Below are 24,016 nucleotides of genomic sequence, written 5' to 3'. Positions count from 1 at the left end.
TCCACAATTGGACAAGCAGTATCTTGTTACACACTATGCTGAAATGTAAGTGTAACAAATGCACAATGTGGGGGTCGCGACCCAAATATGGCTTGCCAAACATTCTAAAAAATATGATGTTCAGTGCACACTATTAAGATTTTGTTTCACTATACAACTTCTTATACTTATATTCAAAATAAATATAATTCACATACAAATCATTAGCAGTGATTATGTAAACAATGTATTGTTTTATCACCAGTCTTCTACTTTAAATATGATCCAAAAAATAAAGCATGAGGGCATTTTATGAGCGGTTACTTGTGATTTTGAAAACAGTTGTTAAAATGGATGCAAAAAGAAAAAAATGTATAATCCTACTTGCAGCTCAAAGAAACAAACAAACAAAACTCGCAGTTACCATCTTATATTAACTTGTTTTTTTCTTACATTGGTGACGAGAATGATCTGCGTCCTCGTGTGTCATGTCATGTGTTTTGAAGTACTAGCTCGCGATAACCTTGAGCCGTCGGCAACTTGAGACACGGCATCCAGATTCAGTTGAGAAAGGACACGAGTGTTTCCAGAAGAAAGCTGATCAATTAGCTAAACAGCATGAACGTTCTTTAAAAAATCACTCAGAGAAGATGATGAATGTATCCTAGCTGGTTACAATACATACTGCAAAAAACAAAAAACTGCACAACTGACCAGGGACGCTAGGGGTGCTGCAGCATGGCTTCCATAGGAGGTTATAGTTTTGTTCAATGGGTTTCAGCACCCCCACTATAAAAATTGTTCCAGCGCCTCTGCAACTGACTGTTGTCGGTGTGTGTGTTTTTTTTGTTTTGTTTGTTTGTTTGTTTTTTAATAATAATTAATTTGATAAGCAAACATTTTAGCAAACTGTAAAACTATCAAAGCCAGACTGTTTATATAGTGTAGTGTACTTACAAATAAATGAAACGTCACTTTTTGATTGGTTAAGAAGTATTTAAATTTAAGAAGTAAATAAATTTGTGTCGTGGGTTCATTATTCCTGTGTTTATACTTTATTTGGGTCGCCAGTCAAAAAGTTTGGGAAACACTGATCTTGAGAACTGCTTATCCAATTAGCGCCAGCTATTGAGAGGTAGCAGAATTCCATCTGTCTGATGTTACCTTTCATGTTTTATGTAAACGGTTATCTTCGTATTTTGCTTACACTTTCCTCAAATGAAGCTGCGAGGAAGTAAGTATTTTTATTTTTCACTGGCTTGCAATCCTCTCTCTTTCCATGACATAACAGTGTCTCTTTTTTAAAAAAAAAACCTGTACATACTCAATGTGATTTGCCTGACCCACCCCGACCTCGTTTTGAAGTCAACTGTCACAGTATAAAAACGTGGCTTCTAGAAAAGTGGTTCATTTCGCTTTGTAAAAGCAGTTAAACGGGAGCTAATAAAAAAAAAAAAGAATGGAGTTTGTGAGCCAGACCTTGTTTAGTCTTGTACTACTGTGTTTGAGCACTACAGTGTACACTTATGGAACTGGAGCCCTGATAGTACTGCGTGCAGTTTAATGAAACCTGGCCATGGTGTGGAAGCCTCAACGACCGCTGCCCCTTACAATTTACAAGTCTCTGGAAGCACCTATAACCCAGGACAGAATATTACAGGTGTGTTGAAAATGTGTTATTATTATGTTATCTTTCTACAGACATTGGGGTCATTATCCATATTCCTTCCTTTCAGGAATGGAGAAGAGTGTTTCTTTAGGATTCTATATTATTACACACACACATCGGTGTGCATGGGTGTCCACAGAATTAATTCTAGGGTGGGGCAAGGTGTTTAAAAGCATGCAGTTGGGTAACGTGGTTTTGTATTGCATAATAATTATTCTAAGCCTCATTTACATTAACAACTCAGACTTAAGCTAAAATCCGACATGTAAAATCAACGAGGCAGCGGCTAGGAAACTGAAGCCACCTATCAGTATTTCATCATAAAACATATTTAAGAGCATTATTAAAACTACAGAAGGATTAACAATAACATTTAGAAAGTTTTTAATGACAGTACCTGCTCTGCTTTTGCATGCCACCAAATCCCTTCACCATGCTGTAAAATAACTACAGCTCCCATGATTCCCAGCGCATGACTCAAATGAAACGTCACTCTGAGAGGCGGGCCTCAGATCTTCATTGCCAGTACAGACTCAGAATTGTATGGCGTGAAATAGCTGTCAAAAATCCGTGTGCGCAGAAACAGTGCCGACAGTCAACTAATTAGGCTGCTTGAGTTACACATTTGCAGTTTTTTTTTTTTGAGCGTGAAATCACTCTCACAAAAAATTGTAACCGTATACCGAGTTTCGTGCGTGCGCAAAAAAAACTGTAATTGTGAAAAGGGACTCGAGCGCGCGTAGAATAGAACCGTAAGTGAAAAAAAAAATTGAGGTTGTATTTTTTTTTTCATTTTACAGTTACGAACTGCGTTTCTGCACACACGGATTTTTTAGAGCAATTTCACTCTCAAAAGTGGCGAGCGAGCAGAAAGCAGATTTGTAAGCGTAGACTGAGTTCCGTACGTGTAAATTAGAACCGTAATTGTATTTTTTCCCATTTTACAGTTACAAACTTAGTTTTACAATTACAAACTGCGTTTCTGCACACACGGATTTTTGATAGCTATTTCTCGCCATACTGCAGTTCCTCGCGCCAAGTTATCAGCGAGAACTGTCAGAGACTCTTTACAACAAGGATAGTTACATGTTTTCAGTGTATTGGCGTAGCAGAAGTAAATCAGCCAAAAGCACCATTTCCAATACTTAGGTGAAATGTAGAAACAAAAGTCAATACCTGTCATACAGTAAGAGAAATAAGTCGCCAAAGTAAGATAAACATGTTCTCTTTTTTCTCCCAACGTATTTTTTTGTTTTTTGCAGAACCCAGTCACTTTTATCCACGCATATGTATATATACGCATATGCCAATTACGTTGTGCATGAGAAGCGATTAAAAGCGAATACGTTGTTATGACAAGCCAGTAATGTAAAATGACTATCCACCAACGTACAAAATACGTAGCTCCTGTCATTTTTTTTTATAACACGTACCATTTAAAATTGGTACACGTAGTCATTTATGTGCTCTGAATGGTCCAAATGAGTACCTGTCAGTAGCGAATATTTGAAACGTGTACTACACAATGCGTTTTTGACCCAGATGGCCCTCCATACTTGTAATCGCTTCTTATTCACAACGTAATTGGCACAGTAGCCAATAACCTTTGCTGTGTCATTTAGAGAAGAAGACATCCATTTAAAATATGGAATATTGCAAATATGTCGGCGAGCGATGTTCTTTTGGGTGCAAGCATAAATTTGCTGAGTGTTATATTCATTGTCTTATTTCATTTATAAAGAACCGATTGGCCCAAATGTGTACGTGTAGAACGCGTAGTGTATCGCAGTACTACACGTAGTAATTTATTTGAAACGTGTACGCCACATAACGTATATGTTTGGCGCAAAGCCCCATCATTGTGCAAAGCCTACACAGCCCCTGAATGATTGACATCTTGGCTAGCCAATCTAAAACATACAATATACAACTCGCAGCATCAGTGCAAATTCAGAGAGGAATGGATTAGGTCATGCACGTGGATTAGGAAAAGTGCAAATTTATCTTCAAGTTTTTTCGATACGTTTTGTAGAAAAGATTTTAGAATTGAATACTGAGGTGGAAACGATATTAAGAAGCAATCAAAGTTGATATTGATTTTGAAATACTGTTAATAAATATAAAGTAGTATAAACTGTGTAAATATAACCCCCCCCCCCCCCAAAAAAAATACAAATAAAATGGCAGGTGTTCCGTTTTTGCATTTTGAAAAGGTGGTCACCCTGCTTACAACTGTAGTTCCGTTTTTTTTAATGTATTTTTTTGTGTATTAACACACGCACATAACATTGTAAGATTTATTACAGTGTTGTACATATTATTCCTCAGACCAAAAACAATATGTAATCAGAAAAATATACAAATAGCAGTGCCGCCCTGTATGGAATGGGTTAAAACGAGTGCAACCAAAACACTGTCGGCTACTGTCGACATTAATATTGGACCACTGTACCTTGGGTAGTCTAACATTAGTGCTAATCGGTCGCAGCCAAGTGTGATAACTTCAAACTAAGCCAGCACTGCTACCCTGTGTACCGATACTGCGGATTGCAGTTCAATATGTCAATTAAACATAAAGCTCGCGGTAGTTTGCACAGTTCTCGCGAGCTTAGCTGTGTGTTGTTTCCTTGACAGCGAGAGCGAGAGAGCAATGAGGTCTGAGAGGGAGGTGATGACCGGGGGTAGGGAAAGAAAGATAGTCGAAATACATTTTAGGGACCAAGATTCTAACCCAGCCAACATCAAGCACAAAGAAGAGAAAAGAGAAGTCTTTACCAAGGTATTACTACATATTCATCACCGTTTGGTTCGGAGGTGCAAGAATCATATAGGTGACTGGATGACGCTGTTCTGGCACTGATATCAGCACCACAGACAGCGATATAGTGTAGCTGATATAGTGTGGCGTTACAAAATATAGGAAGAAAAAAAAAATGTGAACATTGTAATAAATATATCTCGTAAAAAATAAAATAGAACAGTAGACCAAACTGGTCGTTCAGCCACGTCTTCATTTTAAAATCTAGCCCTTGTTGGTGGTAGGTGTCCGTGTATAAATTATTTACTTAAAACCGCAGTATGTTTATTGGTTTCTACCATGGGGGATATTCTGCTATTAGCTGTTTAAAACAGTTATATATTTTAGTTACTCAAACATGAGATGTGCAGTGCCTTTCAAAGAAACCGTTTAGCTGAGGGACGTTACTAATAATGCCAATGTAGGGAGGGAGTCCAAGCTTTACAAGTGAATAACTTTTAAATTCCCCCAAAAGGCCAAACAGATAGAAATTAACGTTAGCTTTCATGACACCAACAGAAAGCAGAACAGAGCCTGCGAATAACAAAGATACAAAAAAAATAATAATAAATAAATATGTGGATATATACTTTAATATACACATTTTGGCTTAGAAAGTAGGGTTATTGCTTGTATATATTTTTGTCTCAGGTCTTAGTAGTTCAGCTGCAATATATTAGTTACATAATGTATCCAGAAAAATATATTGTTTCATATTACAGGTGGTTATTCGACGCCTGCCTCCCAACCTGTCAAAGGAACAGCTTGAGGAGCAACTTAACCCTTTGCCTGCTTATGACTACTTTGAGTTCTTCTCAGCTGATCAAAGGTGGGTGCAAATAGACCAAATAAACAAATACACAAGTACATACATACATACAGAAAAGAAAACAAAGGCCCTACTACATTAATAAATTAAATCAAATGGTGTTTATGTTACGGACAAGTGCATGGTATTTTGTAATGTATGTCTTACCGTATATTTCACATTATATGAATATTATTTATAAAATAAGCTTTCCATGATTATTTTATTTAAAAAATCAATTTCTAACGAGTTTTCTGTCTGCCTCTGGGTTAGAGGCCTGTGTGGTCAGACCTGGAGAAAAAGTAAAAGGTATTTGAACAGGTATTGGGAGGTTGTGTGGTCCAGTGGTTAAAGAAAAGGGTTTGTAACTAGGAGGTCCCCGGTTCAAATTCCACCTCAGCCACTGACTCATTGTGTGACCCTGAGCAAGTCACTTAACCTCCTTGTTCTCCATCTTTCGGGTGAGACGTAATTGTAAGTGACTCTGCAGCTGATTTATATTTCACACACCCTAGTCTCTGTAAGTCGCCTTGGATAAAGGCGTCTGCTAAATAAACAAATAATAATAATACTTTTATTGGTTACAAAATAAACAAAACCAAAAGCTCTGACAAGTCTTGACTATGAACCGGCGGTCTAAGTTTCCCACTTAGACCTCAGAACTACATGTCTTTTCCTCACCCTACTCTGTCACAATATACAGTGCCTTGCGAAAGTATTCGGCCCCCTTGAACTTTGCGACCTTTTGCCACATTTCAGGCTTCAAACATAAAGATATGAAACTGTAATTTTTTGTGAAGAATCAACAACAAGTGGGACACAATCATGAAGTGGAACGAAATTTATTGGATATTTCAGACTTTTTTAACAAATAAAAAACTGAAAAATTGGGCGTGCAAAATTATTCAGCCCCTTTACTTTCAGTGCAGCAAACTCTCTCCAGAAGTTCAGTGAGGATCTCTGAATGATCCAATGTTGACCTAAATGACTAATGATGATAAATAGAATCCACCTGTTTGTAATTAAGTCTCCGTATAAATGCACCTGCACTGTGATAGTCTCAGAGGTCCGTTTAAAGCGCAGAGAGCATCATGAAGAACAAGGAACACACCAGGCAGGTCCGAGATACTGTTGTGGAGAAGTTTAAAGCCGGATTTGGATACAAAAAGATTTCCCAAGCTTTAAACATCCCAAGGAGCACTGTGCAAGCGATAATATTGAAATGGAAGGAGTATCAGACCACTGCAAATCTACCAAGACCTGGCCGTCCCTCTAAACTTTCAGCTCATACAAGGAGAAGACTGATCAGAGATGCAGCCAAGAGGCCCATGATCACTCTGGATGAACTGCAGAGCTCTACAGCTGATGTGGGAGACTCTGTCCATAGGACAACAATCAGTCGTATACTGCACAAATCTGGCCTTTATGGAAGAGTGGCAAGAAGAAAGCCATTTCTTAAAGATATCCATAAAAAGTGTCGTTTACAGTTTGCCACAAGCCACCTGGGAGACACACCAAACATGTGGAAGAAGGTGCTCTGGTCAGATGAAACCAAAATCAAACTTTTTGGCAACAATGCAAAACGTTATGTTTGGCGTAAAAGCAACACAGCTCATCACCCTGAACACACCATCCCCACTGTCAAACATGGTGGTGGCAGCATCATGGTTTGGGCCTGCTTTTCTTCAGCAGGGACAGGGAAGATGGTTAAAATTGATGGGAAGATGGATGGAGCCAAATACAGGACCATTCTGGAAGAAAACCTGATGGAGTCTGCAAAAGACCTGAGACTGGGACGGAGATTTGTCTTCCAACAAGACAATGATCCAAAACATAAAGCAAAATCTACAATGGAATGGTTCACAATTAAACATATCCAGGTGTTAGAATGGCCAAGTCAAAGTCCAGACCTGAATCCAATCGAGAATCTGTGGAAAGAACTGAAAACTGCTGTTCACAAATGCTCTCCATCCAACCTCACTGAGCTTGAGCTGTTTTGCAAGGAGGAATGGGCAAAAATTTCAGTCTCTCGATGTGCAAAACTGATAGAGACATACCCCAAGCGACTTACAGCTGTAATCGCAGCAAAAGGTGGCGCTACAAAGTATTAACTTAAGGGGGCTGAATAATTTTGCACGCCCAATTTTTCAGTTTTTTATTTGTTAAAAAAGTTTGAAATATCCAATAAATTTCGTTCCACTTCATGATTGTGTCCCACTTGTTGTTGATTCTTCACAAAAAATTACAGTTTCATATCTTTATGTTTGAAGCCTGAAATGTGGCAAAGGGTCGCAAAGTTCAAGGGGGCCGAATACTTTCGCAAGGCACTGTATATATATATATATATATATATATATATATATATATATATATATATATATATATATATATATATATATGTGTGTGTGTATTTTTAAACACATTTGAACTTGAAATTTCAAAATAAATAATATATATTTTTTTTTATAGCCTTTATCCACACCTTTTCTCAAGAGCATACATCAACTTTAAAAACCCTGAAGACATAGTTCTCTTCAGAGACCGCTTTGATGGATATGTATTTATAGATCACAAGGGTAAGGTCTTTATATTTGTAGTACAGTTTTTGCAATTTAATATTAACTTAAAAGTAATTAAAATATACCATTATTTTTCACAAAAATTGATAAGATAAATCATCTGTTGTTAGGTACCACAGTTAAAAGCATGAAGGGGCTTGATGAGGCTGAAGGTGTAGTCTAATATCTCAAGAGCTAGAGTTCTTATGATGGACTCTATTCACAAAGCACACTATTTACAGCAGTAAAGAACAGTTTCAACGCTTTGTGAAAAGAGCCAAATATCAAACTCCTTGGCGTTGCTTTATGAATGGCAAAAAAAAAAAGGATTCCCGAGATCTCCAGGGAAAAAGATGGTAGTAAGCTTCTTAACAAATTAATATTATGTTTAACAAAATTAGAATGACTGTTGTTGCACACATTTTAATAAATATTTAATTTAATTTAGGCCAGGAATATCCTGCTGTTGTGGAATTTGCGCCATTCCAAAAGATATCCAAAAAGAAGCTAAAAAAGAAAGATACCAAATCTGGCAGTATTGAAGAAGGTAAATAAGACATGTCATGCCCAAAGTTAAAAAGGTTTTAATTGTATTTTAGGCAGAGAAAACCACATCACTGATTTTAAATGTCCTTTACGAGACAGAGTTGATTTTGTAAAGTTGGTTTCTTTTAGTAAATACTATGGTTAAATGATCTATTATGCTGGGTTTTTAACATTTAGGCATATATGGCATGTTTGGTATCAAGGATCTTTTGAATTTTGAATGAAATATCATACCTGTTACAGGTTGGCACATGGATATTCAGTAATACGTTCCCTGTGAACAAAATTTTTTAACACAGATCTTTTGGATCAGCAGTCATTATTATCCATAATTTCTAGATCCAAGTATACTGACCTTTGCCACAGGTTACAGATAAATGACATCTTGTGGTTCTGTGCCCACTTTCCGTGGAAACAGTAGACTTTGTTTTTCCTAACTGCAGATCCTGAATACAAAAAGTTTTTGGAGAGTTATTGTGGGGATGAAGAGAAGGCCACTGCCAATCCTGAGACACTTCTTGGAGAGATAGAAGCAAAGACCAGGGAACTTATTGGTATGTTATTGCCAAAATGTACAAGAGTCATTCCAAAGTGGTGGTTCCACTAGCGTTGTTGTCCTGAAGAAAGATAAATCCAGTATTTCACTAGAGCTACAGATGTGGTTCATACAGCAAACTGAACAAGAATCACTTTTCAGTTATCCAAAACTGTTACTTTTTCATATTAACTTTTTCTGAAAGCTTTCTGTTGTGATCTATATAGAATTAGTGGTTTTCTTTTCTTTTTTTCTTTTTTTTGCTTATTGTTGTTGTTTCTGGGTAGAATCACTGGCTTCTGAAAATACTGGATATCACTGTTTCTCAATGACACTAACAATAGTGCATTTTTTCAGTGTGATCTGTGAAGTAGTTGTTGATTTGTCAGGAATCGAAAAATGCTCTAGGAACATCCATTCTTCCAGGAGCATCTACATATAAACCTAATCCTAACCCTAAATCAATTTGACCCCAAACCTAACCCTAATCTTAAAGTCACTATCAGATTGCACAATTGCAAATCAATCCTTCAGAGGGACAATTGATATAGTATTCTCTGTACAACAGATGCTATTCAAAGTGTTGATGGTCCCTGGACGAGTCAACAACCTGTATTTTAAATATGATTATACTGTATGTAGTGACATGTTTGTATAATTTGTATTTGTGTAATCAATAGGAAGATAGATACAAAAAAGTACTTATACTGTGATGTGTTTAAAGTAATAATGATTGTCTGTATTTTTATTTATTTTTGTACAGCTAAAAGAACTACACCACTTCTGGAATACATAAAAAATAAGAAACTAGAAAAACAGGTAGGAGTAAGTTTGTTTGAATTGATTTTCAAGTAAAAACAGTCCAATTAAAACATGATCACCAGGTATAAATAAAGTTAAATGTATTGTTATCAGAATAACAGTACCACTAGATACACTTGACCGGAGGGTTGTGGGTTCAATCCCCAATGGGGCACACTGCTGCTGTACCCTTGAGCAAGGTACTTTACCTAGACTGATCCAGTAAAAACCCAACTGTATAAATGGGTAATTGTATGTAAAAATAATGTGTAAAAAATAATGTAATTGTATGTAAAAAATAATGTGATATCTTGTAACAATTGTAAGTCGCCCTGAATAAGGGCGTCTGCTAAGAAATAAATAATAATAATATCTAATGCAATTATTTATTTTACCTCTACCTTTTAAATGTAGCAATCATCTTTAAAATGCAGTTCTCAAAGCTTAGACCCAAAATACATGACCTTTTAATAATTGCTGTGTTTTGTGTTTTTAGTATGTAAATAAAATATACAGTAAATCTATGTGCATCTATGTGCAAATCTATGTGCATGTTCTCCCTTTTTAAGGGACACGAGGAGAGTCATTTTTTCTGGGGGTTAAAAACAAACAAACAAAAAGTAGTCTTTTTTAGTGTAGCTCCTGATTTTGGACAGCTTGTATGACTCAGTCATCATTTTCTAGAGAATCAGGGAGGAGAAGCGAGAAGAAAGAAGACGAAGGGAGCTGGAGAAAAAACGCATGAGAGAGGAGGAGAAACGGAAACGCAGGGAAGAGGAACGGCGCAAAAGGAAGGAAACTGAAAAGCAGAAGAAGCTAGCAGAGAAAGAAATCAAGATTAAGGTCTCCTTTCTTTTTAGCATCTTTTATTCAAAAATGGTATGACATTTTAAGAAAGAAAAAGAAGCATAAATAAGAAAACAAAAATGAATGTAAATATTGGTTAGTTTGGTTTATATTCATATGTACAGTAATTTAATATTTTTCTTGATATCTACTGACATTTTATTTATTTATATTCGCTTAGTTGGTTGAGAATCATAAAAGTTTGTTTTTTTAATTACAGTGCTCCCTTATTATTTGACAATTTGGTTTACTGGGTAAAGGACCATTAATTCTCTACCCTCAATGTTTTATTTTTTTTCTATGGTCATTTAGAAAAATAAGAAGGGAACACTGAAATTGTTTTTACATTTTAGCTCCTTAAAAAGCCTGATAAGGATGATGAGCAGGACCTAGACAAGCTGAAGGAAAAGGGAGACTGTGGAGACATCGAAAAGGGGAAGTGGGATAAAAACATGAAATCAAAACAGTTAGACACTGTAACCAAAGACCAAAAGGAGAAGTAAGTGTACTTGTATTAGTCACCCACCGCATTCATTAAATCGCCAGCGCGTTCTCACATACTGTACAATTAGTCTTTCTTTGTAAATCATAAAAATGTAATTGTGTTTTGTTAATACTCAAAAACAGACTGATAAAGCAATGTAATATTGTAAATGCCAAGCTCCATATTTGAAGTACAGTCGGCGACACTTTATAGGGACGCCTTGGGGGATGTAAAAAATATCCTACATAACGACAGACACAATTAAACGAGAGGCATTTACAATATGCACAAGGGAAGTTATTGTTATGTTATTGCCAACATTTGGAGTCATTCCAAAGTGGTGGTTCAACCCCCACGGATGAAAGAAAAACAATGAAATCACATCACATTATGAATAAATGCTAAATGCATCATTTGAAATACAAGTCAGTTGTTTTTTTGTTTTTTTTTCTGAACAAAATAAATCGCTTATTACTTACTCTGCAGCCACGCCTGTTGAACAAGGTACTGTATAATAGGAAAGAATCATCTATAAAAAAAAGTATTGAAAAAATGCAAATTTATAATTGCATTTTCCCAAAATGTAATAATTGTTATTTCTAATTGGAGTCATAAAACATGAGTCATGAGAGTTCTGTGTTGGATTTAGCAGCAGCCCTAATTGAAACAGCAATGATGATGACACCTCGCAAATGGCAGGTGAGGTGAAAAAAACACTGGTTTATGCAATTTACGCAAGCCACAGTGTAATCACTTAATCACTGCGCTAAGCGAATCTGTCATGCTCTGAAAAACCATCTCCGTTCATCATTTGAAAATACTGTATCACAATTAAATGAAGTGACGTCCCAATTAAACAACATAAATAGCATTGGGAAGAACCATCTCCCAGAGTTCTGTCCTATTTAAGCATAAATACTGACTATCAGTGTCCTAATATAAGTGGCGCTGACTGTACCAGCAAAATGTTGGTGGTCAGTAATATTTTGTTTGCTTAATTGACATTTCTTTCCAGAGTACAGACAGAGAGTGACAAAGAGCAGCGAGAGCATGGGAGGAGGTTAAGAGAGAAGGACCACGACAGGCCGAGATGCCGTGAAGATGAGCGCAAGAGACAGAGACACCACTACGAGTTTGACAAGTTCATGAGACGAAAGGAAGAGACCAAGTGGGGGAAGGGATACTGCCACGACAGGGCTAAGAAAGACATCCATAACAGTTATTCATATTGTCTGGATGGTGACAAACTGGGAAAAGAAGACAGGGGTGATGATATAAAAGACCGCATCCGCAACAAGGTGAGTGAGTTGGGTTGTGCATCTTTCAGTATTGTATTTTCCAGCTACATTAAAGAAATATGTGGTGTCAACATTTTTATTGCAGTACTAAAATCTTGGAATTATTATTATTAATATTATTATAAATATGCAGAAGTACATGTAAGTTATTTCTCATCGTCTCACCCATTTACATTTTTCATACACAAAGGATACAAAGAAGGATGTTGGAAGGGTGCAAAAAATTACTGTTACTAAAAAACACATTTACTGTTATTGCTTGATTTTTGTCAGACACCTGGTGGTGACTTTGATTAGACAACTGATGGATGGATTTTGCAATTGATAAATAAAGTGTCACTGCTTCTTTTAAAAGAAAAGTCAAATCCTAATTTCTGCCACATTTATATAGGATACATGTTATAGAAGCATCTTATAACATAGGAAAGTCTGCATTTCCACAGTACCATAGTGCTACAGATCATTCTCTACTGTATCTCGCAAGGGAAAAATCTTCCATATTCGAATCCATTTTTGTCCATTATTTAACATATATGTAGGACATAACGTAGACTCCAAAACAAATTACAGTACAACATCACCACCACATCATAGTTTGTTCTAGAGTTGGAAAACTGCTGAATAGACATCCATCAACTTACTGTTTATATGTAAAGTACTATGTAATGCAGTGCTGATATGTACTGTATCAAAAATCACGTGTATTGTTATTAAGATTACAATTTCACATTAACACATTTTTACATTAGGGCATTCATTATTATTTTTCCCCATGTATTTCTAATACCACTCAATCTGAGTGGTTTAATGAAAAATATTTACAATATAAAAAATAAATTAATGATAAATTTAATTGTCCTTATCAAACCAATTTGTTTGTGGCTTGTCTGTTTATCTAGGTGCTGTATTAAATATTTTTGGAGTCTATGGTTAAAAAGGTGACAGAAAAAAAAAAAAAATATATATATATACACTGCTGTACAAAAGTCTTAGACATGTTGCGTTTTTCTACTCTGATGCATTATGAGCATCAACAATTTACTAAAAGACTCCACTAGTGTTTTCTAGTATTATAACAACCTTGATTTGCATAAAGAAGGAAAAACATTGAGTGAAATAGCTCACATCACTTGATTTTCAAGGTGTTGTATCCGAAGCATAATCAACAAGTACAGAGAAACATCATCTGTAATTGACAAACCCGGGACTGGATGACCCAAAAAGCTGTCTAACAAGGATAAGTAATACTTGAAAATAATATCCTTAAGGAATAGAAAGAAGACAAGTGTTGAATTGACAACAGAACTGGCAGAAGGCACAGGTGTCATTGTCCATCAAATCAACAGTATGAAGGTCACTCTTGAAATCAGGACTCAAAGGATGTGTTGCAGTAAGAATACCTCTGTTTAGAAAAGGGAACAAGACTAAAAGGCTAAAATATGCACAAGAACACAGAAATTGGACTGTGGAACGATAGTCAAAGGTGCTTCCAGTCCTGGGTTTGTCAATTACAGATGATTTCATTGTACTTAATGTTTTTCCTTCTTATGCAAGTCAAGGTTGTTATAATAGTAGAAAACACTAGTGGAGGCTTTGAGTAAATTGTTGATGCTCTTAATGCATCAGAGTAGAAAAATGCAACATGTCTAAGACTTTTGCACAGCAGTGTATATTTGTTATTTTTTTGTACACTTGCGTTTCTGTGACTCTGTGATTATTCGGTTAGCTTGAAATGAGCTAGGGCTTCGTTGGGCTGAAAATGATTTAAGGAACATGTTTCTCAGTCTGTGTTAGTGCATCAAGAGAAAAGGACCTCCCATTCAGAGGGTCGTGACGTGATAGGAGGGGCTCTGCCAGCGAAGGTACAGCTAGCTTTCGAGGATTTCTAATCAAGGGTGGGATGATGTTGTTACGTCTGGGAGAAGGCTCAATCCAGGGTAGTGCCTGATTTTTGACAGCAAAAGTAAGAACATTTACAAAAACATTGAAAGCAAAGTTTGTTCCATCCCCTCCTTGTTTGAAGGAAGTGTTTAATTTGACTCACTAAAAGGAAATATGACGTGATATACAGATTTATTTTATATAATACAGTATTATACTTCCTAAAAATGCATGATCAATATGTGTTAAACACACTGCTTACTATTTATTATATACAGTACAAAATTATATTAAAAAAATGTGTTTTTTGTTTTGTTTTTTTTACCCCTCATGATTTTAGTTTATCTCAATCTGTAATAAGGGGTTGCCTGTGTGAAATGCATTAAAATTATTTCTTTTTTTTTTATTAACAGGATAAACATACCTTCAGTGAGCTAGTTTTGTTTTTACAGAAGGTGAAATAATTTGTGAATTAACTTAAACACAAAATTAAAATATGTATTGTCAAATACTGTCCATTGATTTAGGGACGCTCCTCAGTAATATGTTGGGCCCACTGGGCTATGAAGAATCCACAAGGTAAGACGGTTTGCAGTACGAAAGACCATTCTTTCGTACTGGTATTGGTAAGCCACTTGTACAGCTTAACCCCTTTGCAGCCTCAATCAGCTATGTTTGATTCCCCTAGTGGTCTTTGGGTAGCCGCCATTGGCTGCGTTCCGTTTTGCGCTGTGCGTCCTGTCTTAGCTGTGTAACTACAGAATTCCATCATTAAACTGCAGCAAACTGTGTATACAGCCAGTCAAGCCCTTAGCGAACCTGCCAGACTTGCCTCTTTTTACTTACACAGCTTGATTAATAGGCTGTTTGCTTTGAAGATAGTGCAGCTGTCACTCTCTCATACACCCAAGTTCACAGATTTGCCCAACAAAAACTTTGTTTGTATTTTCTATTTCAAATGACAATGAAAGCATCTGATACATTTATGTAATTCATTTTGTGATATTCTACATTTTAGAAATGTTTATTTAGAAGTATATGGATGCATAAACTGTAACATCCCATGTACAGTAATCTCTATATTTTACAGCATATATTTATTCTTTCCATTTATTTTATATAATCTGTGAAAATAACAGTAACTGTATTTGTTTTAAACCGTGTTTTTTTTTTTTTTTTTTCATTATGTTCGTGCGATAGTGACAAAGTATTCAACCTGTTGACATTTTCATTGCAGTTGTTAACTATTTTACCATGTGGTGAAGTTGGTTATGTTGAGTATAATAACTATCAGTTAAATAATTAATGTTAAATTGTGAACAAAAATCACTTTAGTTTACCCCAGGGTACCTAAGGTAACATAATTTATTTTAAAAAACAAAGTGCTCTTGTTGAAAAAAAAAAAAAGTCAGGGTGAAAATGTAGTAGTGTGTTCTGGCAAGGGTCTGGAAATAAGAAATACAACTCTACTGTCTCAAATTATTGCACTTTAAAGACAGTGTGGGGGGTGACATCTATAACAAAAATGCTGTAAAGGGGTTGACTTTCCATTTCGTTTATTCTCAATTAATAAATGAATCAATGCCATCTGGGGGAGGTGTTGAAAGTCCATCATCGTCATCAATACCAAAAAATACAAGGGTTGGTCTTCAATTACTACATGTATCTATCACACCACTATACTACCCAACATGATTTCAAATGTTCACTTTATGAACACAACACATTATGAAGACATTATCAATAGCCCCAAAAGTTTAACCAAACTGCAAATGCCCTGGTCATTTCACTTCAGCAATTATTTTAGAAATGGCTGGAAAACCATGGAATAGATAATAAGCAAGATAAATAATTATCTAAGCTGTGACAACAACATGGTATGATAAGAGAACACACATGATTTTAAACAGGTCAGGAAATAAACATTCTTAAAATGTAGATTGTATAAAGTATTCCTTTAATTGTGAAATGTATCAATAAAATAAATTTAGTCTAATTTAGTAGCTCAGTCAGCTACTAGAAACCAGACGACCTTATATGGGCCGTATAGCTTCCTCTTGTTCGTAATCTTTCTTATGTTTCTCTTTTTTAAGTGCAGCATTTCTGAAGATTTGATTATTTGTAAAGCTGTCATTGCATGTACAGTATGCACAATTATGTTTGTAGTGTAGTGTCCCCCCGTGTTTCAGAGTAACCTCCATGGACTATCCTAGACCACTTGTGAATTTAAGTAGAAGTTCAAGAACGTTCTAGAGACAAGCACTGCAGTGGTATGTATGTATCTTGGAAACAGCTGAAGCCTCAGTTCAATTTGGTGAGAGGGATTGTCCCTACTGAAATACAGTATATATATTTTTAATCTTGCAAAAGACTATAGCAAAGCAAAATATAAAATGTTATGTTTTGGAGGCAGTTTTAAGCTCTGTTGCTCTGCTGTTAATTAATTCCAGTATTTCTTCCTTAAACTCTTATGTATTGTATCCCATTGTCAGTAGAGATGAGCATTTTCAGATGAGCACTGAGCTGTGTTTGCATCTTTATTAAAAAGTTGGTTGTGTTTTGTTCTGGTTTTAATATTTATGTTAAGGTAATTTGAATGACAGAAACAACTTTCAAATAGGGATGGGACATTCTTTGGAACAGTTTTAAAAATACTATAAACTGAAAACTGCAACACATTATGCAGGCTTTTGCTGTCAATATCTTTGACGTGAAAAACACCTGTGGAAAGTGGCATCCTATTTAAATCTTGGCAGCTGATGGTACTGTCTATGGTAGCAAATGTATTAACTTCTAACAATTACAGAAAATATATATTTACTAAAGGGTATTTTATCATCACAAAAATGTATAGGATTCTAAAGCAAGTAAAATGCATTCGTATTGTATATCTACACATACAGTACATACATACACACACATCTACACCCAAACATGCACATAAAGTATCACGTATTATTCAGAGATGATAGATAGATAGATAGATAGATAGATAGATAGATAGATAGATAGATAGATAGTTTTTGTTACAGGCCTTCATTGTATTTACATTTATTTCTACATTGTCAGTATTTATTTTACCATTCCAAACCATTTTTTTTATATTTATAGATTGCATATTTTGCATATAGAAGAAGTTATATTTGAATAATAAAACAATACGCAAGATGAATAAACAAGTCCTTGACAGAGTAACTAATAAAACTAAAAAGCATTTGGATTAAAGATATTCAAGATACTTGTTGTTTTTTGTTTGCACTTTGATTCTAATAGGACCGTCCGGCAATGCAGCTCTACCAACCCGGAGCCCGCAGTAGAACACGCCTGGGATCTGGTGGAAAATCTTACGACAGCTCCAGCAAGTCTCCAGATCGCATTGTCGACAGGAAGTTTGAAGCTGCTACAGGAACTGGATCAGAGAAGAGTGGGGAAGAGTAGCATCCCAGCAGTTTCTGAGTATTAAGGCACAATTCTTTCAACATCATTTAGTGTAACCATTACTAAGAGTATCACATTCAAATTACATTTGTTTTATATAGAGAAAAAATGTTAAAAAGACAATACACACTTTGCAATACTCAGTGGAGCTACCTATGGAAAAGTTGTTTTGACAAGTCTTCATTGTTATTTATGAAATTAGTGCCAGACTTTACTACCGATAGAAGTTTTTTGTGCATCAACTACTTTATGCAATGCTATGAAATAATACAGTGTTTAGTTTAATTTGAAATGTTTACTTGTGATGCACTTTACCTGCCCACACATTTATTCCACCTGTCTCCTAAAGTAAAATACCTCATCATTTGGTATAAGATGGTATTATTAAATGTATTTTCTGGTATATGTTTATAATAGTAATATATATGTTTGTAAATCTAAGTTATTCATATTTATGAAAAATGATATATAGTTAAAATTAGTTCTCTATTTAAAAAAAAAAAATCTATATTTAAAGTTATTGCCTTGATGGCTGTAGTGCTTTAATGTATTGCCTTTTACTAATTGTTTTTATTGTAGTAAGTGGAAGTCTTTTTTCCTTGTCTTTACAAGGATCTAGTTCTCATTCACTGTTCCTTACCAGTCACTGCCAGATACGAAGTATGAGAACAATATTACAACCTTTAAATGTATTTTTAAGGTTATTGTGCAGGAGATGTTGGTGTGTTGTGCTCCAGGACTCTCACAGACAGCAGTCCTAAACCTACCTAAGCACAAGGCTAAGCTATGGCAGAAGAAAACTTTTTTTTTTCATTTTTGCAACATAATTTTATATTTCTAACAAAATTTTAAAAAAATGAAATTTCTTGGAGTTTTTTTCAGTTTATGAATAACAATATAAATAAAACACTTTATTCTACATTTCTTGCAACAGATGAAAAACAGACAATACATATAGAAATGTTTGATGTTTTATTCACTTTTGTCTGCTTTTAAGAAGCCAAAAATATATAAGATAAGATATGTGTCAGAATATATTATTATCACACAATATTATGTCTCTGGTTGGTTTTGGGCTGGTAACGCATTTCTGGCTGTGCCGCTTGTGCATTACAGCCCCAAACCAACTCGAGACATATATTACTGTGTGATAAAGAATTCTGACCCCTACATTATTCTATTTATATTTTTTGCACATACCTATGTACAGTATATACATGAAGATTACAAGGATATTCCTTTTTCAGTATAGTGTGCTTTTTCAGTATATTGTGGCGTGTTGTGAGGCACAGGGTGTACAGGAATATCAGTACAACCTAGTCTTCAAGTGTGTTTTTGCACTTATGAAATGGCTTAACATTATTTTACAAACAAAACAAAAAAAACGCTAGATTTAAAATTTAAATGATGGTTCACTGAATGAATCCTTCATACAATGCAAAACAGTCCCTATACTTTGGCTGTAGAGAGCTACTAATTGACTAGAAAATGTATTACTGCTGAATTTATTGTTCATTTACTTCGTAGATATGTAAATGTGCTTACTTATTTATTTCATATTATGAATGTATTGTTTTTCTGAAAAGGAAAATAAAGAAAAGGAAAATAAAACTGCCGACTTCAGTGTTTTATACACATTGGAATGTTATTTTGAAATTGCTGTTCCCCTACAATAACCACACTCTACACCTTTACATTTTAAACGCAAAAAATGTTCAGAGTGGCAGTGTGGCTTGCTTGCTTGGTTGTTTGCTTGCTGGGAGTCACTCATATCAAACACAAACAACACTGCATTTTAATATATACTGATGTCTGCAATTACTGTGCTGTTGTTTACCTGAATACTTCTTAAATGGACAACTAAAATCTGAACCTAGTTATTTTTTTCCTCACACACTCCCCTCTAGTTAAGGTCCAACACAACTACGCTCAACTCCGGTTTTAGAAACTTGATCAGCTGTGTCCTATAAAGCCTGAAGGCCGCTACACACCAGATGTGATGCGATTTTTCATTGGGCGACAAGATTCTTTCTGGTGATGTAATGCTACTGCTTAAGGAAAGAACATAAAAAATATGTGTATGAAGTCAAGAGTTTATCGGATTGCAGACAATACGAAACGTTTACAGAAGCCTAGGAATGACAGTTTGATGAACACTGGTGCAAAATCAAGTCAGTTATGCTCACCATGACAGACAGACTGACACGGTCAGCGTAAAAGGGTCAACATTTTTTAATGAGAACCCTTTGTTTGGACAATTCCCACCAGGACAGAGCTGGAAATGAGAACACAAACAGACATACCAAGGTCTAGACATCTTTATTTATAGTGCACTACTATTATTAGTGGTTGTGTAATATGAAACACGGTACAGTTTCTTCACGTTTACCATACATATTAAAAGCCTGTCTTCACAGATAATCTCAGTCAGACTTTTTCTAATTCAATGCCTTGGTGCTCATCCTCCTCTGCTGCCTTGCTTGGTTCAGAAGAGCATGTCGTCTGTGGAAAATGAGCAGCTTCTTTTGTATTGCTGAACTCACCCCTTCAATCATCAGACTTCCCGAGCTACAACGCAACCTTTCAGCACGCTCCCACAACCCATCGCTACTACATAGCTGGTACAAAATGAAGAAAAAAAAACATAGTTTATACCTAAACAAGCAAAGGAGAACAAAGTATCCATAGACAAAAAGTTCAAATAAATAAATGACTTCTTGGCTAGTAATACTATGTTAAGAAGCCAGGTGGCAGTAGGGGAGACTGGGGACAATTGTAACACGGGACGGTTGTAACACCTTGAATTTCTCCAATCAGAAGCAAGCTAGAGTGTCAGCATTCTCATCCCTGATCTCTGTATTTATAATTGACACAATTGATTGCTCTTAGTTTTGTTGTTTCTTACTGGAACCTGGGGTTTAGTAATGGCTCCCTGGGTTGGGGCCAGTTGTAACATGTGTTACAATTGACCCCATACACTATTAGCTGAATTATATTTGGGCACATTAATCTTGCACTGAAGGAAACAAAATGTTCTTATCTCACAATTGTGTCTCAGACTGACATATTCTTGCCTGATAAGGCCTATAATTTTAGGGATGTTAAAAAGTTTTAAAAGTAGCACAAAAAAAATTGCCTTATGAGAACATTTTTATTTTTCAATAAAGATACCCAGTTTTTGAGTTAAATAAAAAGAAACATTTGCTTCATGTGGATATTGATCTTATTCAATAAAACATTCAATTCTTGAGTTAAATGAAATGTGTTGTTATTTATTTAATTATTTTTCACAGAATGTTACATCTGACCCCACCCCCCATTACAACTGACCCTGGCCATGGGGTCAACTGTAGCATCGGACACCTTACATTTCAAGCGCTTGCCATATGTATATCAGCTCTTAAAACAGGATAACTATGGGGATTGGTATAGGACCGATGTAAGTTGTTTGTATTAAAGTCTGGTCAAACTAGCTCAAATCATCTGTGCGTAATGGAGAAAAAATGTTCAAACTGTCCCCAATCTCCTCTAGCTTACAAATGAAAAGGTAAAAGAAAGCACAAAACTACCATCAAGGGCTTGCACTGCAATGTAATAGGGGCCATGTATTATTATTATTTTTCTTATGTCATCATACATAACAACCCCCTACTGCCCTAGTTTCATGTACAACATCCGTTTGTTTAGGAGAATCTATAGGTAACCGTTGGAAAATGTATACAGTACAGTAGAAAGCATGTCTATTCTTTTGTGCAGTTGACATCCTTAGCCTTTAATTAACAGATTTTATCACAGACTTTTTCATCTTAAAATGCCTTGGTAATAATTAACCTATTTATCTGTGAATGACGTGTGTTTTTAAATAACTTGCAAACCAGGTCTGGTACCATGAAGCTCTACATACACCTAGTTTCACATTGTTAACTGTAGCTCCAATATGCTAGTGTGTGGGTGTATGCGTTTTGCCACGCAGCCTACTATGTTCTGTATGTGGCATACAGCACCACTCTGTCACAAGGAGACCACTGGAACAACAGCAATTGTACTGTATGTGTTCCTAAAGCATTAGCAAGAAACTGGTGGAAAGTTATGTCAGCAGCCCTTATAGTACTGTATAAAGTGCAGTGGCTGCGGATCATTATCAGATATCCAGATTCAGAAACATCATTTTAAAACTTTGGCTATCACTCCTTTGAGATAATCATGACCCAACTGTGAACAAAAAAAAAGTTACCTGCTGAAACCTTTTGCAGGTTTTAGACATACTCTTAATATCTTCCCAATCCAAAAATGAGAGGATGTGTGTAGCCATGCTTTTGGGCAGTCGAACAAGGTAGTCAATACGCTGTTGGCAGAGGTTCATAACGTATTCCAACATCTCTGAACCAAACACTGTCTTTATGTGTCCTGGGTAGAGAAAGACAAACACAGGTTGACAATACTTCAATTTGTGTGTCAACATCCTGGTTTAGTTTTATTTCCTGATAATAAGTGGAGGGGAATTTAAGATGTGTCTAGGCATGCCTGAAAAAGTACGTTTTTATTTATTTATTGAATATATTGATTTATTTTATCATGCCTACTGTACATACAGAGCTAAAAACAGATTACATTGAATCTTCTTTAAATTGTTTACTTTAGTCTTGCACACTCTTTGATGATGTTGCATCAACAGCATATTAAAGTTACTGTAAATGATGATACAGTTAGGCAATAAAAAGGTCAAACATACACTGATAACTGATTTAGCAAGATAAATAAGATGTTATTTAATTTAAAAAACGGTGATTGTGATATTTATGCCTCAACAAGAAAATAGACATTTGTGCTACACTGTAATTTTTTTTTTTTTACAATATCTGCATTTCCTTAGACTCTGTAGTATGCCATTGCTATGTGTATTAAGTTGCAACATTGTGACATTTATCAGGCTTGATTTAAAAGCAAGCAACTGACTAGGTGTGTACATTACACATGTACAGGGATGAAGCATCAGTGTCAGCCCTGGTGTTTAACTCTTTTAACACTGCAGACCTCAGGTCTAGCGGAAATAAGACTCAAAGCAACAGACCAGTTAACCACACTAAGCAGAGTAGAAGCTAAGCAATGAATATCATTCATGGTTCTGTACAACATACTTCACTTGCCTTGCAAATGGTCATCAACTAGAAAGTCATTGTGAGATTTCCTTTCTTCCCCTGGCTGAGCCCTTTCGCGCTTGTATGGATTAGACACCTTCCAAACTCTCCAGACCACCTGTAGTCAAGAGTAAGATCACAGATACAGTCAGCAGAAATCTCGTTCAATTACCTTCACACAAAGACCACCTGCTTATAATGAACACTTTCACACAAAGACCACCTGCTTATAAAGATCACTTTCAGTCGGTCACAAAACAAGGCTTGACTATATTTGTTCACGTTTACCAACTGGGATCACACTGTAAATGTAAAACCCAGGGCAGATTTTGAAGCCACATTTTCTTTTATTTTTCCTCTGAAATGAAACTAACAACAAACAACTAAGTTTCATGGCAGAATAGTTCAATTGTTCAAAGGGTTGCTTGCTAGTTTTATGACGTTACCTCTTTCAACACAAGGAGGAAAATAAATCTACTCCAAATGTTATTTGTAGGAAAGCTCCACTCAGCATAACTAACCAGACTGGTCTTGGATATGACTGTATATAATTATTTTCTATTTAAGACACTGAACCTATGTTTTTTTTTGCAAAAGTTACATACAGTAGTTTACTTTTGCAATCTTGCACGGGAAAACTGAAGCCATCACTACAAATGCAGCATTTGATGCTTTTCTGTGGTATAATATACTTTCACCACGCGTTTACTGTGCTTTACTAAATACTTCTACAATGCTTTTACAATGGTATACCAACGTAAGGGCTCAAATTAGACCCTTGATTCCTAAGGTCCTCCTGGGTGAAAGGCAGGATTGTTTTGCACTGGTAAAGCCGCATGAGGAAGCTTGCATTGCACCCTACATGTACTATCAGCCAAACAAACTTTCAAGAGCGCTAGTTTAATTTTTTTTTTTCCAAAATAGTCACTAGTTACAAAAAAAGACAATAGAATGCATCTTCAGTAATTTAAATTAAAAACAAAAATCTAAACTAACTTAACTATCTTCAGCAGCAAAAACTTAAGGCTGAAGGATATAAATAAAGAGCCTACATACCTCTTTTTTGGTAACTAAAAGCTGATAGAAATCCTTGCAGGGGGAGGGAGCCTGTTGACTGGTTTCATACAGTTTATCTTCTTTCAATAACGATGCCATGTTGTACCTAATATTCCCTCACAAGGCAGAATAATCTTCAGTGGTGTGTTGCTGCGTACCGTATGTTATCAGGAGGGGAGGTA

At 35.7% G+C, this 24,016-nt stretch overlaps 2 protein-coding genes across 5 annotated transcripts; one reads left to right on the top strand and one right to left on the bottom strand.

Moving 5' to 3' along the window:
- The first annotated feature begins 1,415 nt into the window (after positions 1-1,415).
- On the top strand, positions 1,416-19,251 carry LOC117405147 (regulator of nonsense transcripts 3A-like). Of its 4 annotated transcripts, none has more exons than XM_034007971.3 (11): positions 1,416-1,639; positions 5,168-5,274; positions 7,723-7,829; positions 8,260-8,358; positions 8,801-8,911; positions 9,656-9,711; positions 10,378-10,536; positions 10,893-11,038; positions 12,039-12,321; positions 14,106-14,183; positions 17,476-19,251. In XM_034007971.3, the coding sequence occupies exons 1-11, from the start codon at positions 1,556-1,558 to the stop codon at positions 17,638-17,640; spliced, it is 1,395 nt and encodes a 464-aa protein (XP_033863862.1). In that variant the 5' UTR covers positions 1,416-1,555; the 3' UTR covers positions 17,641-19,251. The 4 variants fall into 4 exon arrangements, with proteins under 4 accessions (XP_033863862.1, XP_033863861.1, XP_033863865.1 ...); XM_034007970.3 differs by lacking the exon at positions 1,416-1,639 and adding an exon at positions 4,288-4,427; XM_034007974.3 differs by lacking the exons at positions 1,416-1,639; positions 8,260-8,358 and adding an exon at positions 4,288-4,427.
- Positions 19,252-19,943: 692 nt separating this feature from the next.
- On the bottom strand, positions 19,944-23,978 carry LOC131737995 (F-box only protein 36-like). The gene is made up of 4 exons (XM_059030553.1): positions 23,835-23,978; positions 22,788-22,896; positions 21,875-22,047; positions 19,944-20,258 (listed from the first exon to the last, which is right to left on the bottom strand). The coding sequence occupies exons 1-4, from the start codon at positions 23,931-23,933 to the stop codon at positions 20,079-20,081; spliced, it is 561 nt and encodes a 186-aa protein (XP_058886536.1). The 5' UTR covers positions 23,934-23,978; the 3' UTR covers positions 19,944-20,078.
- Positions 23,979-24,016: the final 38 nt, after the last annotated feature.

The sequence above is a fragment of the Acipenser ruthenus genome, chromosome 9, assembly GCF_902713425.1.
Source record: "Acipenser ruthenus chromosome 9, fAciRut3.2 maternal haplotype, whole genome shotgun sequence".
Lineage (NCBI taxonomy): Eukaryota > Metazoa > Chordata > Actinopteri > Acipenseriformes > Acipenseridae > Acipenser > Acipenser ruthenus.
The sequence above is the reverse complement of the archived record's forward strand: the minus strand, read 5'-3'. Positions and strand labels throughout refer to the sequence as shown.